The sequence below is a fragment of the Pungitius pungitius genome, chromosome 13 (genome assembly GCF_949316345.1).
Source record: "Pungitius pungitius chromosome 13, fPunPun2.1, whole genome shotgun sequence".
Classification (NCBI taxonomy): domain Eukaryota; kingdom Metazoa; phylum Chordata; class Actinopteri; order Perciformes; family Gasterosteidae; genus Pungitius; species Pungitius pungitius.
Window position 1 is genome coordinate 4,502,219 of NC_084912.1, and position 16,293 is coordinate 4,518,511.

At 47.2% G+C, this 16,293-nt stretch overlaps 1 protein-coding gene across 1 annotated transcript in view; it reads left to right on the plus strand.

Annotated features, from left to right (window-relative positions):
- The window catches only part of sdccag8 (SHH signaling and ciliogenesis regulator sdccag8), a 34,650-nt gene that overhangs the window by 839 nt on the left and 17,518 nt on the right, over window positions 1-16,293 (plus strand). The window contains exons 2-13 of the mRNA XM_037465098.2: window positions 119-286; window positions 423-508; window positions 640-753; window positions 856-981; window positions 1,159-1,233; window positions 1,560-1,624; window positions 1,747-1,947; window positions 2,182-2,320; window positions 2,484-2,636; window positions 2,924-3,058; window positions 3,726-3,842; window positions 4,339-4,481. Of these exons, the coding sequence (XP_037320995.2) occupies window positions 119-286; window positions 423-508; window positions 640-753; window positions 856-981; window positions 1,159-1,233; window positions 1,560-1,624; window positions 1,747-1,947; window positions 2,182-2,320; window positions 2,484-2,636; window positions 2,924-3,058; window positions 3,726-3,842; window positions 4,339-4,481 (1,522 nt within the window). The remainder of the gene's footprint in view (window positions 1-118; window positions 287-422; window positions 509-639; window positions 754-855; window positions 982-1,158; window positions 1,234-1,559; window positions 1,625-1,746; window positions 1,948-2,181; window positions 2,321-2,483; window positions 2,637-2,923; window positions 3,059-3,725; window positions 3,843-4,338; window positions 4,482-16,293) is intronic.

Genomic DNA, 16,293 nt, shown 5'->3' on the forward strand with positions numbered 1-16,293 from the left:
TCTAAATGTGTTTTAGTGTTGTTGTTTTTTTTTAGACACTAACTAATCTGTCATGGCCGCGGTGCCGAAACAATGTACCGTATAAGACCCGGGGTCAATGAGTGTCCGCTGTTCGCAGAGCGGGCCAACCACAGCATACAGCAGCTCAGCAGTGTTTGGGGGCAGCTGGGCTCGGAAGGAGAAGCGGTGGAGGAGCCACCCAGAGGCAGTGATGGCAGCCTCCTCACCTCCACCGTGGCCGAAGAGGACAGGGCCGCATGGAGCCAGAAGACACAGAGCGAAGCAGGTGACTCAGTGATCAGTTGTGGGAAGTCTGTCTGACAAAGACGTTGTTTTACCCCATCTGGAGATTTACAACAATACGGATAAGTCAAATTGAAATGCTTAATGTGTGTGTGTTCCTTTGTCTTTTGGCATCGCAGTTAATCAGCTGAAGAGCCTTCTGCTGAAGCAGTGCAGAGAAATTCCCTCTCCTCTCACTCCTTCGAAGAAACAGTCCCCGTCAAAGGTAGAGCAAGAAGCAGCTTTCGCGAGCTGAGAAACGCTTTAAAGATTTATTAGGGTTGGTGATATTTTGCTTTCCATTCTGCTGTGTCGTTGGCCTCATTGTGGCCTCGGCCTTTTTCTTTCCTCTGTTAGAAAGTGCAGCATGAGGGACGGTCCAACTCGCCGGCTTTTCAGGATTTTGTACCAATGATTCAAAACCAGCCCGAGTACATCCAGCACCTGGAAGCTGAAGTTAAATTGTGCAAGGTCTGTGCGCTAAAATGTGTTTACGTTTATATTTGCAGTCCATTTCACTATCTTCCCAGTCTGGATACATTGCAATTCGCTTCTCTACATGTGTGATTTCAGGAGGAGCTGCACGAGATAAAACAGCGAATCAGAGTGGTGGTGGTGGAGAATGAAAAGTTGCATTCCACCCTGAAATCCAAAGCTGCGGATGAATCACTGAAAGACTTCCCCATCCACCACTACTCGGTAAATTGTGTCTATAATCCGCAATCCTCCACATACCTTCACTGATGGAATAGAGTCGGTCACCTTTTTACATCCGGCATGCACTGCAAAAAAATGATAGAAAATATCTTCATTAAAATAAATATTACCCTGTGAAAATGTTACAGATCTTTAAAGGTGTGCTGTTGTGTTCCTCAGGAAAATGGGAGTTTGGCAGTCAACAGCCACAACATACGGCTCAAAGAAGAGCTCGCCACGTGGAAAAACGAACTGGTATATTTTTGCTGCTCTTCCCCACATCATGAAATTGCTGCATTATCACATTATTTTTTGTTTTGTATTCCAGAAAATAAATGTTTGTCTAACGCTCTGACGACAACCTGAAATATCAAATCATTTTATAAATGTATTACTTCAAAATTGTGCTTATTTTTTTAAATTTCATTTCCATTTTTTATTCTGCATTCAATTTAAAATTTTCCCCCACTGATAATTCTTAACACAGAAAACCACCTTCAAACTAAAAAGGGTTAGGCAAAATCCTAGACTCAAACCTAGTCTGCAGTCTAGCCTGTTCTGAACATGTTTGTGTTCATCAGGAACAATTGAGAGGGATCTACCAGGCCCAGATTGAAAGCTTGGAGGCTCAGGTCCTCTCCCTCAGGTCAGTACATTCCAGCTGTGAAGCCAGCGTAGACGGTGACTATTGGCCCTTTTTTTGTTGTGGTTTTGTTGGGTGAAAATCAATCAAACTCTCCTGGTTTCATCCTTTGCTTCCGGTCTCAGGAAGGATCTGTCGGTCAGTCAGAAGGAGTGTGAGGAGGTAAAGGATCGTCTGCGACACCGGGAGAAACATGCTGCAGATGCGCTGAGAGCTGACGGAGCTCCTCGTGTGGCAGGATTGTGTCTGCAGTGTGCGCAGCACGAGGCCGTCTTGGCTGGAACTCACACAAATCAGCATGTCCAGGCTATTGACAGACTCAAAAAGTCAGTGGTATTACACACATACAAAAGGGTCAGCTTTTCATATTCTGTAGTTGAAGCTTTAAGTGAATTATTATACATTTATGTACCTTATGAAAGCTTTCTTTCTGTTTATTCATCTTATGTCTCTGCAAGGGATTTTATGATTTGACAGTTATGATCCATTATTCAGGACAAATTTCCCATGAGCATTGCCTAACGCTGATTGTGCATTTTCTTGTCTAATGGATCTTTTAGGGAGCGGGACGAGTTACTGGTGGCTCTGCGTGGTGTGCGAGCCAGTCAGCAGGAGGCCCAACAGAGGGAGTGGTCAGCCTGTCTGCAAGTCAAGCAAGCTGTGGAAATGGCCGAAGAAGCCAATCTGTACAAAGCCAGGGTCAGAGAAACATTTGGTGTATAAACACACACTTTTCTACATGTGTGTGTGTGACCTTACCCTGCATTTAAGATTGAAATAGCTCCTTCACTTGTCTTCTAAGTTGTCTTCTAAAGTAAGAGTTAACCCTTCCTACCCCGTGTGTCTGTTTGTATGCGTGCAGGTGGAGGTGCAGTGTGAGCAGCTGTCCAGGGAGCTGGCTCGACACAAGGAGCAACTAGAGCGGGAAGCGCAGGCATTGAAGAAAAGACTGGCCGAGGCCAGAGAAGAGGGCCGGTCTGACGGCCGCAAACATCGAGAAGAGCTGGCACAGACCGTAAATCTCACTTATTCACGGTCTACGTGTATATATAGATTGTTACGTATGAATTTCTAATCCACAGCTCTGTTGGCTTTGGAATACTGAATATATTTTTTATATATTTGATCAAATAATAATATTTATTGCAGAGAAATACTCTAATGTCCCATTTATTGCCCTTCACTTCACTATGACTGTTTACTGTGGCAGCTGCCATTCAAGCTCGAGAAGTTGCTGTAAAGAGGAAACACTGCCATTGCCATTTTATAAATGAAATGCCATTAGAAAACTGTGTGTTGCAGGTGTCGAGCTTGTCCCAGCATGTTGCTGAATTGGAAGGACAGCTAGGCAAGGTTCACAGGGACAACAGATCACTGACCAATCAGCTGGAGGACACTCTTGGCAAACTCACCAGCCAGGAACAAGAAAATACCAAGGTACAGTGTCTGTGTTGCGCAGTAGGTCAACATATTTACATTCTTATTTAATTAGTTATGATTAGTGCTTGTATTTGCACCAGTAATTGAAAAAAAAGCTTGAAAAAAAAAGATTAGAAAAATCGGATGTTAAGAACACCCCTGATCCTCTGGATTTCTGTAATGCTTTTGTAAATCCACTGGGTGGCAGCAGAGATTTATCTATTTCAGTATTTGTTCTCCGCTGCTAGATGGGTCAATTCAACATGTATTTATAATTTGGTTTAAGGTGAGGTATAAAACCAGGCCTTGTTAGAAGATGCTTGGTTCATGTCTTACTGAACCATATTTATGAAGACACAGAATCCTGCAGTTAATCTTCTATGAACGACTCTGACCTCTGACTGTTTGAACGAAAAAATACTTTAAAATGTTTTCATATTTAATAAAATGATCATAATGATAAAATAGATAATATATGGAAAGCAAGCATCACGTAAATCGCCTTCAGGGTAGAGGTCCACTGAAAGTATTAGTATTATGACTTAGTTTAAATTAAAAAAGTGAGAACCTGTAAAAAAAAATACCATCATGAAAGTAAAACAAAAAAAAGGCAAATTAAGAAACAAGGAACAGGAAGCAATAATTGTCAATCATTGGACTTGCTGTTATCACATATCATTTCTAGGTGTGTGTGGAACTTCGATATCAGCTCAGCCAGGCCCAGCTGAAGAAAGAGGAGGCAGAGCGAGAGCTACGAGAGCTCAACACCAAGACCAGCCGACACGTGGAAAAGGCTGCGCAGGTACGTCTGCATTCAACCCTCTTATTAGTTGACATTTATCAGATCATTTGAGTTATTTCTCTTTGCACAATGTCTAGAGGGTTTTGGTGATGATTTAAATGGTGTAAATTTTGAGGATGGTAAAATCAAGAACCCCTACAATACTTCCTAACATCCATATTTCTCCCAAATTTCTCTTAGTTCAAGCATTTGTTATCCAGACTGTCCGTTGGAAATAATGAGTGAATATGCAGTTGGATAAAAGCCCAGGTTATACTTTTAAAGGGCACAGGGCTTGTTAATTGGAATGCCTCATAGACCATATGAATTTCACCTATATTTCAAACACTATGTTACTGTTAAGAAATCAAACTATTTAGAATTTTAGACAACCAAATCCTTGTGAAAGGTTGAAAGCTGCCATAAATGTTTGTCTCTCTGTGAACATAAGGTTGGTTGTTTTTGAAAGATTTGCGCAACCTCCTCTTCCTTCTCCCCTTCCATCTCTGCGGGACAGGAAGTGGAAAGGCTGAGCTCAGAGCTGGTTGGCTGTCGGCAGCATCTGGAGGTGGTCCAAAAGGACGGGAGCCAATGGCAGGCCGAAGCCCTGAGCCTAGCAGAACAGCTGGCAAATGCCCAGCGCCAACTGCACCTCACCAGGTAGTACCTAATCCTATTATACATGCCACCACTAACACACACACACACACACACACACACACACACGCACACAGCACTCCCCTCTGCCCAGCTCCTGCCCAGCTCAGCTCAGCCCAGTCCAGTTCAGACCAGCACACCAACTGTACCGCACCAGGTAACAGCTAATCCTATTATACAAACCACACACACATAAACACATGCGTGCCGCTGTGCGATGGTCCCAGTACCAACTGGACCTCACCAGGTCACCTTTAATCCTGTTAAGCATGCCACAACATAATGCAATACACACATTTCCACACACTGCCCACTCTGTGCCACCAGGCCAGTGCCCAGCCCAGCCACAGCTCCAGCAGAGCCAAAATGGCGCCTGAGCCTTCTTGTGTCCGTGACACACACACACACACACACACACAGAAAAGTGCGGCTGATGGTCACTGGACAGCCTGGCCTCCGTGCCACCTGCCAGCGCCCTGCACCCGTTCTCACAACGGGCGCTACCGGCTCTCCTCCCTCTTGAATCCGTCTTCTCTCATCCCATCTATTTCTGCTTTTTCCCCAACGTGTTCCCTGTTTCACCTCCTCTCTTGTTCTTTTATCTCTCCATCTTTCTATACATCTATCTTATCTACCTGCTGTTTGTCTACGTCCTTAGCCCTCATGCTTTGCTGTTCTTTTATAATTGATAAAAAATATCTATTTCCCTTATTTCTTTTTTTTTCTTTCCTATTATTGTTTGATCCTCTGCAGCATTCCTCCCTTCTCCCTTATCTTCCCTCTGTCCCTCCACTCATCCACTGGCTGCTGTTCCCTTCCACACCATCCAACATCCAGGGTCACGCCAGCCGCCCGGAGCACTCTCTCACCCCCGCTGCCCGTAGCCGAGGTGTTTGAGATGGGCACAGATGTGGTGCTGGTGCCCTGTGGTGCTGGAGGCTGCGGGATGCAAGTTTGTGTAATCATTGAGTGTGTGTGTGTGTGTGTGTGTGTGTGTGTGCGCGTGTTTGTGTTTATGCGCTTGTCAGCTCGGTGGCGTGTAATGTGTCCACAGCAGCTCCCGGCTTGATCTGTGTTTAAGTGTGTTTCTCTGTCAGCTGGCCAGTGCTGCATGCCGGCCGTCTTGTGTTTTAGGAATAAGGTAAGTAGTGTGTGTGTGTGTGTGTATTTTGCAGCCAGCTGTGGAGAATGACACAGAGATTGATGTGGCAACATGATGACTTTGACCTGTACTAGAGGAGCTATTGGACTAGACCATTTTACGGCCATCACGTGGGTGTATATGCATGAGAGAGTTTATAGTTTTATCTTTCCACAGAGTCATACTAGATGTTTGACAGCTGTTGACTTGGCTGAGCGTGTAGCCATTCAAATTCAATTTTGGTCATTAGCAGTTTAAGCCACTTCTGATACTGATTTAATACGGATGTTCATTTTTATTCCAGTAGTGCAGGAGAAGCACGTTAACATTTAGTATCAATTTAATTTGAAGCAATGTTTAGAGCCTTTAGAAAGTAGTGTTGGACAGAGGTACTACAGTCCTAAAAAATATAAGCCCCCACAGTGATAAATAAATACATGTTTTGAAGTTAAAAAACCTGTACTGTACAGGAACACGTGATGAAGACCTGCACGTATGTATGAGCTTAAATATCCTCACAGGATTTAAGATGATAAAAGTGTACAGTCCTAAATTATAAAAACGATAATTTAGCTTGAAGCTTGCATTATATTTAGTTAGTAGTTAAATTCTGAGCATTCATATATTTATACGTTTCGTTTTAAAGATTAGTCCGAGACGGGTTAATATTAACCCCAATATGGGATACACCTTCAGATCAATCAAATACATGGAAATTACTTTTATACCTTGTAAGGTCACCACTGTGTCACGCATGATGTTACGCTCCTCATTAGGCTTAACATGAACAACAAGACAGGAACTCTGGCTCTGCTGAGGACACACTGAGGGTTTTAGTTTCTATTCTCAACACTCAGTTAAGCTGTCCAGCCGGCTTGTTTTTCCCCAAACTTGGTGTTTACTTGGAAGCCCGTAAAGTCTTTCCATCCATCCATTGATCCATCCATGTCTGTTGATGAAGATACGGTTGTAAAATGTCTTCGGAATGAGTGCAAATTTTTTAAAGAAAGTATCCAGCACAGACAGGCACAAGCACGTGTGGATGTGCCTGACCAGTTTTTATTTTTCATTTTAGTTCTTAGGTCTATTATTATCCCCTTACTTGTTATGTTGTCCGTGGCTTTTTCTCACGCTGTTCCAAACGAAGCAACTAAACATCAAGCATTTCCCTCTCTGGGCTTATGGGGAGCTTCATGTAGTTCACTGGTAGTCCTGCCACTATTGGCCCTCCTCTTGTCTTTGTAGCTGTACTGTGCTGGTTGTTGTTGCCGCGTTTGTGTGAGAGTAGGACCGTGAGATTCACAGTAGCGAGGCTGGAAGGCAATTGCATGACCGGCCTTGGAAGGCAGCTCTTTGATTCTCTCGCTGCAACTTTCTTGCGTCCCTCTTTTTTTCCATTCGGTCCTCCCGTCGCCGGCCAAATGATCACAGCCTGTTTTCAAATAGGGGGACCTGAAGCACAGACAGCGTCTCTTCGAGCTGACAGCCCCGCCTTCCTTTCTGGTGAACACAGATTTATGCAGTCATACACACACACATATATTTGTTTGTACAACTGCAGGCCCGCAAATGTGCACAGTGATACGCACATCAGTCAAATCCACATGCCTGTACACACGGCCTCGCACACATGCAGATGCATGCACGCACTCGGGGGGTCCCATGGTGGCTGGTGCGCTCCAGGATTGGATCATCAGCCAGCTGTGAGTTGGACAGCCCAGGATCTGTCCTAATCCCCGCCACTCTGTTCACATCGTCACACACACACACACACACACACACACACACACACACACACACACACACACACACACACACACACACACACACACACACACACACACACACACACACACACACACACACACACACACACACACTCCAGCCCCAGCCCAGCAGAGGGCTTTACCAAGTTTGTTTTGTTTGTTTGCTCCTGTCTTTCTTCACTTTCTTTCTTCTTCTTTCCTTGTCTCCTTCCAGCCTTATCTCTCCCTGCGTTGTGATCCCAGATCCCCGGGGCCTCGGTGAAAACTGCCCAGCATAACTGCTGTTTCAACACATGCCAGATAGGCACCAACGTGGATAGATGTGTGTGTTTGCATAGTGTATCCGTGGTTAGTTGAGACCTGTGTGGCTGCTTTGTGGTTTGGATGAATGCAAGGTGGCATATCTTCCACCAGTATCGCCATGAAATCAAGCATCCGTGTTCATCGGGGGGGAGGGCTGCTTTGAGCTGTCGATGGACGTGAAGCAGAAGATTACAATGCTTCAGTGAATACGTGCTGTCACTTTCTCACTGAAGCCAGGAGTGGTTTTACACCACGTAGGCTATTGTTTTAGAGAAGAATTTTCTAGGCAAAAAATGGACAATTCTATTGATGTTCTATGAAGGGCTGAGTCTTCAGTTGAACTCGAATAGAATGGTGGCCCTAAAATCTGAAGTCTTACCTGTTAGAGAATTTGTCCAGGTGGAAGCACATTTTGAGGACATCTTGAACAGATGGAGGATTCTGGAGACTCAACATTCTGAGATTACTGAGGTAGTCTCAGGGGTCCGCAGTGGCATGTATTCCTTTAAAATAAAGGAACACAATTGAAGCGGTAGAGGCATGTGATCAAGATGCCTCCCTGTGGAGGTATTCAGGGAATGTCCAGTTGGGAACCAAGGAGAATTTAGAACATTTTAGAGGTACTAGTTGTCTGTATGATTGTGTAACTGGATACACACTTCTAGAAAAGAGATGAGGGATAACGTACATTCATCCATCTTGGTAAAGCAGTGAATAAAAGCAGGTGAGCAGGTGGAAGGAACTGGAATGGGAGGCCTCATTCTCCTCTCTGTGACCCTGAAATCAGAAGATGGATGCTGAAAAGCAGATAAATAAAAAGCTCCAGACCCACTGCTGTGACAAGTTCCCCAAACTCTATTAAACATGTCACGCTGCTGCTCTCTCTCTCTCTCTCTCTCTCTCTCTCTCTCTCTCTCTCTCTCTCTCTCTCTCTCTCTCTCTCTCTCTCTCTCTCTCTCTCTCCACCTAAACGGAGTTCTTTTTGTCCTCTCCTCAGTTGTAGATCGTGATGGCAAGGCCTGGAGAGGCGGCGCACAGAACTGTGTGTGTGTGTGTGTGTGTGTATGTGTGTGTAAGGGCGGAGAAGTGTAAATGAGGAAGGTGAGGCAGCAGATGCCGCGTCCCGCCAGAGGCTCGCTTTGAGCAGCGAGTGAAATCTGGGCGCGACAAAACTGCTGCAAACCAACTCGGCGGGAGGCCCTTGTCCAATCACGGCCCGGAATAAAAGGGCCGGGGCGCCACGCGGGCTGCAGTCGCAACAGGAGAGGTGGGGGCTGTAATGAACCCTCAAGCTCTGCCAGCAAGTGTGCACACACACACACACGCACACACGAGCACACACGAGCACAGCATCTTTCTTTCTACCTGGCATTAGCAATGCCTAACCACTGTCACCACACACAAACGCACGTGCACAGCCTCTTCAGCGTGTGTGTGTGTGTGTGTGTGTATGTGCACGTTGACTCGTTTTGTGAGCGTGCGATTAGATGAGTCTGTGTGCACGCCTTTGTGCAAACGCTAAGTGTCGATACCTTTGGGCTACACCTGTGTTTGTGAAGTTTGATGTGAGTGTCGGTGTGACAGCAGCGGGGCAAAGCCAGGTATGAGGCTTGGTGAGTGTTTGTGTGTGTGTGCGTGTGCGCGCGTGCACACTTGTCTGGTCGGCAGCCATGTTGTTGGGTAGCAGATGGCACCATGGTTGGCAGGGGAGGGGCTGCTTAGCACAACTAATCAGACAGTTACGGATAGGGCAGCTGGGAGGGCCGTTGGCCAGACGTGTGTGTGTGTGTGTGTGGTTGTGTGTGCGCGCACCACAGAGTGCCATGATGTTGACAGTGGTGGGCCCGTTGGCCTGGTGACGAGACCTCGGCGCGTTCTTCTCTCCTCGCTGTCGGAGTGCCCTCTCTGCCATCCTGCCTTTTCACCTCTCTCTCTCTTCTGCACTCTGACTGTCTCGCTCGCCCAATCTGTTGAGACTCACGTAGTCTTTTATCTTTCTTTCACTTGCTTTGACCCTCCATGTCTCAGTATCTTACTCTGCTCCATCTTTCCTTCTCTGGTCTGTTCATCTGTGGAATCCATCATCACTAACGTGGCCTCACATTTCCTCCATCACCTCAGAAGATGCTGGCATTGCACACATGTTGACATTGTGCGTACGCTTGCTACTAACAACAAAAACGAAATGAAGCCACAGACTTTTTGTTGGTGCAGCCGTTGGCCTTGACGAGTCTCTCTCGTTGTTTCCACTTAACTGCATGTGTGTGTGTGTGTGTGTGTGTCTTTTCTTCCACTCACACGTTCACCAAATGCAATGCTGTGACTCTGCAGATTCCTCTGAAGATGCAGCACTCTGATAGCAGTGCGTTTAAGAACACACTGGTGGGATTTTACCTCATTTTGTTATCCCCGGGTTAGCATAGCGCTCTCCACTAGGCGTCTGAACGGTTGGTGCTTCTCAAAGTGAAACTCTGGTCTCACTGTATCGATCCAGCAGGGTACGGTATGCAGTAATATGATAACTGCATCGGTGCAGACTTGTGTTCTACCCGATCCTCCGATTCAGCATTTTAGGCTCTATTTGTGTCATTTCTGTTTCACACACGCAGGCCAACTGGAAAACGTAGATAGCTGCTCAGAGACCCGTTTTCTTCCTTTCTCCGCTGCTGCTTCCAGCCTTCCGTTCGTAATCCCTCTGTTTCTCGCTGAAGATAAATGATACCCTGAGCCTAGTAAGCATGCCTCGCTTACTCCAACTCTGGAACTTATTTGCGCTATAAATATCATAAAGGTTAAACTCTAGATGCTGTTAATTCAGCAGTGGAAAAATCACACGCCATAAGTAGCAGAATTATTAAGAGGCAGGGTAATCTGTCCATCCTGCGGGGCTGGGAATGGATAGAAATGACAGATCGCTGACTGGGAGACCTCAGGCAAGATGGAGGCAAATCTGTCGGCTACAACTGTTGTCACCCCAGCCAAGTGAGCCCTGGGACACTGGCCTACATACAGGCACTACTGCTGGAGGACAGAGAACAAAAGGGAGAGCACCAGCCCTCCGCCATCCTCCATCCACTCTTCTCCTCACGTATGCTCATCTTTTTTTGGTCCCTAATTGAGTACATATGTGAAGCCATCACTTCAAACTATGTATAGCTTGACGTAGACTGAAAAGAAGGGGGGTTTCATGCCGCTTCGTATCCTGGTTTAGGAGTCATGGTTAGGGGACACAGCTGAAAGGCTCTTGATTTCAAATAGAAAAAAAGAAAAATGCATGAATGTCACGTGATAATTGTTTCAATAAAGCTACACTTGTCTATATGTAAACACCAAAAGTACCCCAGAATGCATCATCCTAGTAATTGGCACATGTGGGGTATGCCGTCAAATGTACACTACCACGTTTGAAGGGTTTCCGTTCACAGACACACAAACGTCGCCTGATACACAACTCTCTCTCTCTCCTCGCCACAGTGTGGCCCCGGCTCGCGCCTTTTCTGCTCACCTCAGCGAAACCGCGTATGGACAAAAGTTTCCGCCGAGCAGATCTTGTCAGTCATCTGGTCACCGCTTGTGCCTTCACGCACCCCTGCTGTGAGGGTGGCACCATCAGCGACTCGACACGGTGCCCACAGCCCAGTAGGCACAGCTTTCATCCGACATGACAGAACCGCTCGCTGCTCTTCTTCTCCTCTCATTTCTCTTTTTCCTCTGTCGCTCTCTTTCAGCAGACTGATCTATGTTTTTATCTTTTCATCGCCAACGTTTTAATCTTTTTTAGCTGCTCTTTGTTTTTGTTTTTTTTCACCCCCCCCCACCCCCCCCTCTTGCCTTCAATCGATCCTGTTTCTTTCTGTCGCCCTTTGTGGGCACAGCAGTGCCAAGCAGAGCCTCGTAGGTAGGAGGGCGGTGCCCCCGTCTGCCGATTTTGTACCGGGAGATGATCACAAATACGGGGGACAAGAGGTCGTGGGGAGGAGCAAAGGATAAGTTCAAGACAGCAGCTGCGTGGAGATATTCTGAAAGATGCTGAGGGAGGAATACCGGAGGAGAAGAGAGCGAGAGGGTTGAGCAGGGTGTTGAATAATGGGAGAAGGCAGCAGGAATACCTGTACTGGATGTGAGACATTGCCTTTGTTTAAGATTCATTTTAAATCTATTAAAAATGCCCCATAACTATGTTCAGTTTAGGTTCTATAACATCTGGAAAAAATGGATGGATCTGTCAACATAAAACAAGTCACAAAGATAATTAACATAGTTGTTAAAAAGGTTGTTGCTGCATTGCTATTCAGAGCTTTTGTTGATGTTCATGCGCCTGGTGAAAATGTAAAAAACAAAGCTTTTTTTTTGTAGTCAGCAAGGACAGGTGAGGAAGGAGGAGGATGACGACACAGAGGATAGACAAGTGAAAACGAGCAAATAGTTGAGAATGAAAGAGAAGAGGACATATGGAAAGTGAGGGGAGAAGAGGGTTTAGGAGAATACTAATATAATAACGTAAAGAGAAGTGTGGAGATGACATGGAGGAGGCTGGCGATGGTGGGCATCTAAAGGCGGACACCGGATGGGCACAAGCCCCCCTACGGTTTCATCTCCAGCCTCAGTCCCCCCCGCTGAGTTTAAAAAAGCCTCTCTTTGTTATCCAGCTCAATGGCCGCCTCCTCCTCTCCAAGCATCTGATCCAATGGCTCGGTGGGCGGGGGGGGAATAGTAAGAAGATAATAGAGGAGTTCACTGAAGATTACTTGGGTGGGTAATGAGATAGACACACACACACACTGGTACATGTTACTTCCTGCCAGTTGCCTTAAGGCTCATATCGGGGAGGAAGGGGTGAGGAGCGTTTGAACGACATCAGGTCTCAGGTGTGAAGTGAATTCCAACACAGGTGGATTGAGCTCACACCGCGGAGAACACACCATGTGGCACAAACGCTCAGTTTGCACACCTCTCTCTCCCACTGCTCTGGATATTTCCCTTCAACTTTCCGTCATCGCTCTTCAGTTTTGTGTCTTAAATAATATGTGCATATCAATTCTAGATGCAGACATGTAAACACGGCAACTTTTCTTTAGTTTATTCCCTCATTTATTACAGTAGATATTAATACTGTAACATGCACTATATACTTTATCAGATTGAAATAATTCATTCCAGCCGATCATTTACCTTCTTGGATGCAATTGATTTGACCCTCAGCCCTGCCACATATGTTACCCCAAACTATTCCTGTAGAGTCTTGGGTTTCCTGGATCCGGTCAGTATGGGAGCATATTGCACGTATGCTGTGTGTTTCATTTTTAAAATCACAGATGCCTGCGCTGCCGCTCCGCCCTTTCTGTTCTAAGACCATCCGTCATCTGTGCCAATTAAGACTTTTAAACTTCTCTAGATGATGACAGAGGCCAATCAGCAGCTAATTACTTGAATTGTTTTTTTTGTTTTGTTTTTTTCTCTGCGGGAACGACGGCTACTATTTGTTTCTGTGGGGAGCGAGCATCCGTCGATACGCGTACGCGCCTGTATTTATTCATCAAGGGTTTCAGACGTGCACATTTCAAGAGACTTATCGTCCATACTTATGCTCGGGTGCCTGAAGGGGAAGGCAATTTTCTTTTGTGTTAATTTAACAGTTGCAGGGGAGGGTGGGGGGCTCGGGGCTCGTTTGGCTCGCCGCTGACCTTGGAGGCAGTCGGGGGGGGGGGGGAATTCGGCGCTCCTTGAAGAAGAAAGGAGGCTAGGGCCGCCCGCTGTAAACAAAGTTGACTTGCAGACAGATGGATTGAATGACAGAGAGGCTAACTGAGCCAGGAACGGGCCTGGCAGAGAGGGAGAGGGAGAGGGAGGGGGGGGGGGGACAGAGAGACGCGGATAAAGGAGGGGGTAGAGAGGAGAGACGAGGTGGCCAACAGGAGAGGAGGTGTGAACAGGTGCAGGGCCGCTGAAGGAAGAACCAGCAGATGGAGAGAGACACAGCCAGTTTAGTTACAGGGAGAAAAAAGGGGTGGGAGGGAGAGATGGAAACAGCAGAAGAAAAAAAAAAAATGATCGGAGCAGATATGAGAACGCTGCGGACGGAAAGATGGTCGACAGACGGACGGACGGACGGACGGGTGGGTGAATAGGTAGATGGGGGGTGGGGGGGGGGATAGGCCCCGGGTGGAAGAGCGGCGAGGCTTTATAAGGAAGAGCAGTGTCACAAAAGGAATGTGGGAGCGGTGCGGTCGACTCGCGTCACCCCGAGGTTCGATGAAAATGTGCTACAACACATTGAGGTGCGCGTGAGAGAAAACGCCGCGCAGGAACAATCCCGATGTTTATTGTACGCCGCGGCAGCGACGCGCAGCGCGGCAAGCGTTCAATATGTCGCTTCGTTTTCTCCGCCGCGCACTCGGCCTTTTGTTGGCAGCGCCGGCGAGGCGGGCCTACACGAGGCCGCCGCCGCACGCCGTAAACAAGCCCACTCGCACGTTTAGGAGAAATCATCTTTGTAGATCTGCGTATCAAACTGTTGAATATTAACGCGGTGTGATTGATGCAGTCTATCATGAATAGCTGTGGATCCCCTGGAATTGCTCCACAGAAATAAATAAATCAATCAAATGAATCATCACGGGTGTCTCCGTTTTGAGCAGTGGAGCAAATGGTTAACAGTTGTAATTTTATAGAACAGCATCAGTGCGTTTAAATAAATCAAAATCAAGTCTCATTAGACAATTATTTGAGCTGCAGGTGCCTCAGCCTCCGTTTAAATTTTTGAATGGAAATGGAATTGTTTTTAAAATGGAGCTGCATGTTTTTAAGGTTATCGATCAGTTTAGATGACACTGGTGTTGTACACATCAGTCTCTGTGTGTATATACATATATATTTTTGCTATTATATCAGATCAGTGGAAAATTGGCAAAGTGCAGGTATTTACACAGATGTCCTGTGACAGAAATAGTTGAACTTTTCTTCCTCGTGACGCCACATCTCGTGAACGATTCTTAGTTGCGAACAAACTGTTTGTGCGTTACCATGTTTGTGCTATGGGCTGAGTTCACAATCTGTTCACCTGTGTGTTCCTTTCGCACCTTTATTTTACAACCCAGGAATGTCTCTCTGGACATACTTATGAATATGCATTTATTTGACGAATTGTTCTCTTCAGTTTTCCATTCGTCTTTATTCCAAAACTTTTTTGTTGATGTTTCTTACTCATTTTTCATCATTGGTGTGTGTACCTACTCTGTATGATTTTACTTTGTGTGTGTGTGCGTGTGTGTATACAAGTGACATTGTGTTTATTGGAAGGGAGTTTGGTCCATTTTACTTTAGTCCAAACAGCGGGCCGGTGGTGTCTGGCGTTGGCGAACGTCTCCAATTCCTCCAAGTCCACCGTCTGACTCCAATTTGTGCTCGTTCTCTGATAAACCGCGGCATTTGGCGGTTCTGGCGCGGGATGCCGGCTGCGCCGTGGGGGGGGGGGGGGGGGGGGGGTGCGGCAAACTCTGTGCTCGGTCAGGCCCTGGCACCCCACATCTAATGGGCAACAGCTTGAATAGTGCCCACTTAGGCAGCCCGCGCAGACTGGGCCCCCCTCGTCTTCCTCGCGGCTCCAGCCAGCCGACCGCCGCCGCCTCTGCCACCCCCCCCCACTTACCCAGCAGCCACTGTACCTGGCCGCGGCCCCAGAGCTATTCCAGCCCACCTTTAGGCCGCTGGCCCGTGCGGCTCTCGCCACACTTATCAAGCTGTCCTGCAGTGCATCAGGCCAGGCGTATACAAACAGGCCCGGGCTAGCCGCTAACTGAACATTCAGCCCACTGCCTCCTAGGCCCAAAGAGGAGCGCCTGCCACAGGCAGCAACCCAGAGCCCATTCACCACTTAGCTGGAAGGCAGATTATTGTCCAGGGAGACTTGCCCAGCGCCAGCGCCACATATTCAGCCTCTGCTCTACCCCGTCGCCCCTTAAACGCTCGCTCCGGGGGCTTCTCTTTTTTTAAAATTTTTTTTTATGCTTTAATTTGACAGTGCTCATCAGCGGCCATTTTCTGACCACAGTCTGCCGGCGGAGCGCGTCGGATTGGATTTGGGATACAAAATGGCGCAGGGCGCAGGACCTCACAAGCCTGACTTCCCGAGCTTCGATTGGATCCTCAATGGGGCTTCCGACCCTCCGGTCGTACCACATCGACCGCGGTGGTCCCCTGGAATAAAGCCCCCCCCCCCGTGTCCTCTGCTCTGTTGCGTACAACTTTATTAAGTTGTTAACTTAAATGTTGGTTCAGTAGTTCATCAAAACCAAACAGATGCCAAATGTGTCGCTCTCTGTGTTTCTTCTTGTTTTTCATCGCTCTGCGCTCCCTCACCACCGCCACCGCTCTAATGCCGACTGCTGGAACTTTCTGGCGGCCTGTCTGATGCTAATTGGTGGGTAAACAGGTCTGGTGTGACTCTCCGCCCCTCCCTCCTCCCCCCACGCACCCAACCCCAAACCGCTCACAAACCCACACGCACACACGCAGGCGTACGCAAATACACACGGCCCCCCTGGAACCTTTTGCAGGACCAAATGGCTGGCAACGCCTGCCCGCCATCTCCCGCTGAGCCCTGGTG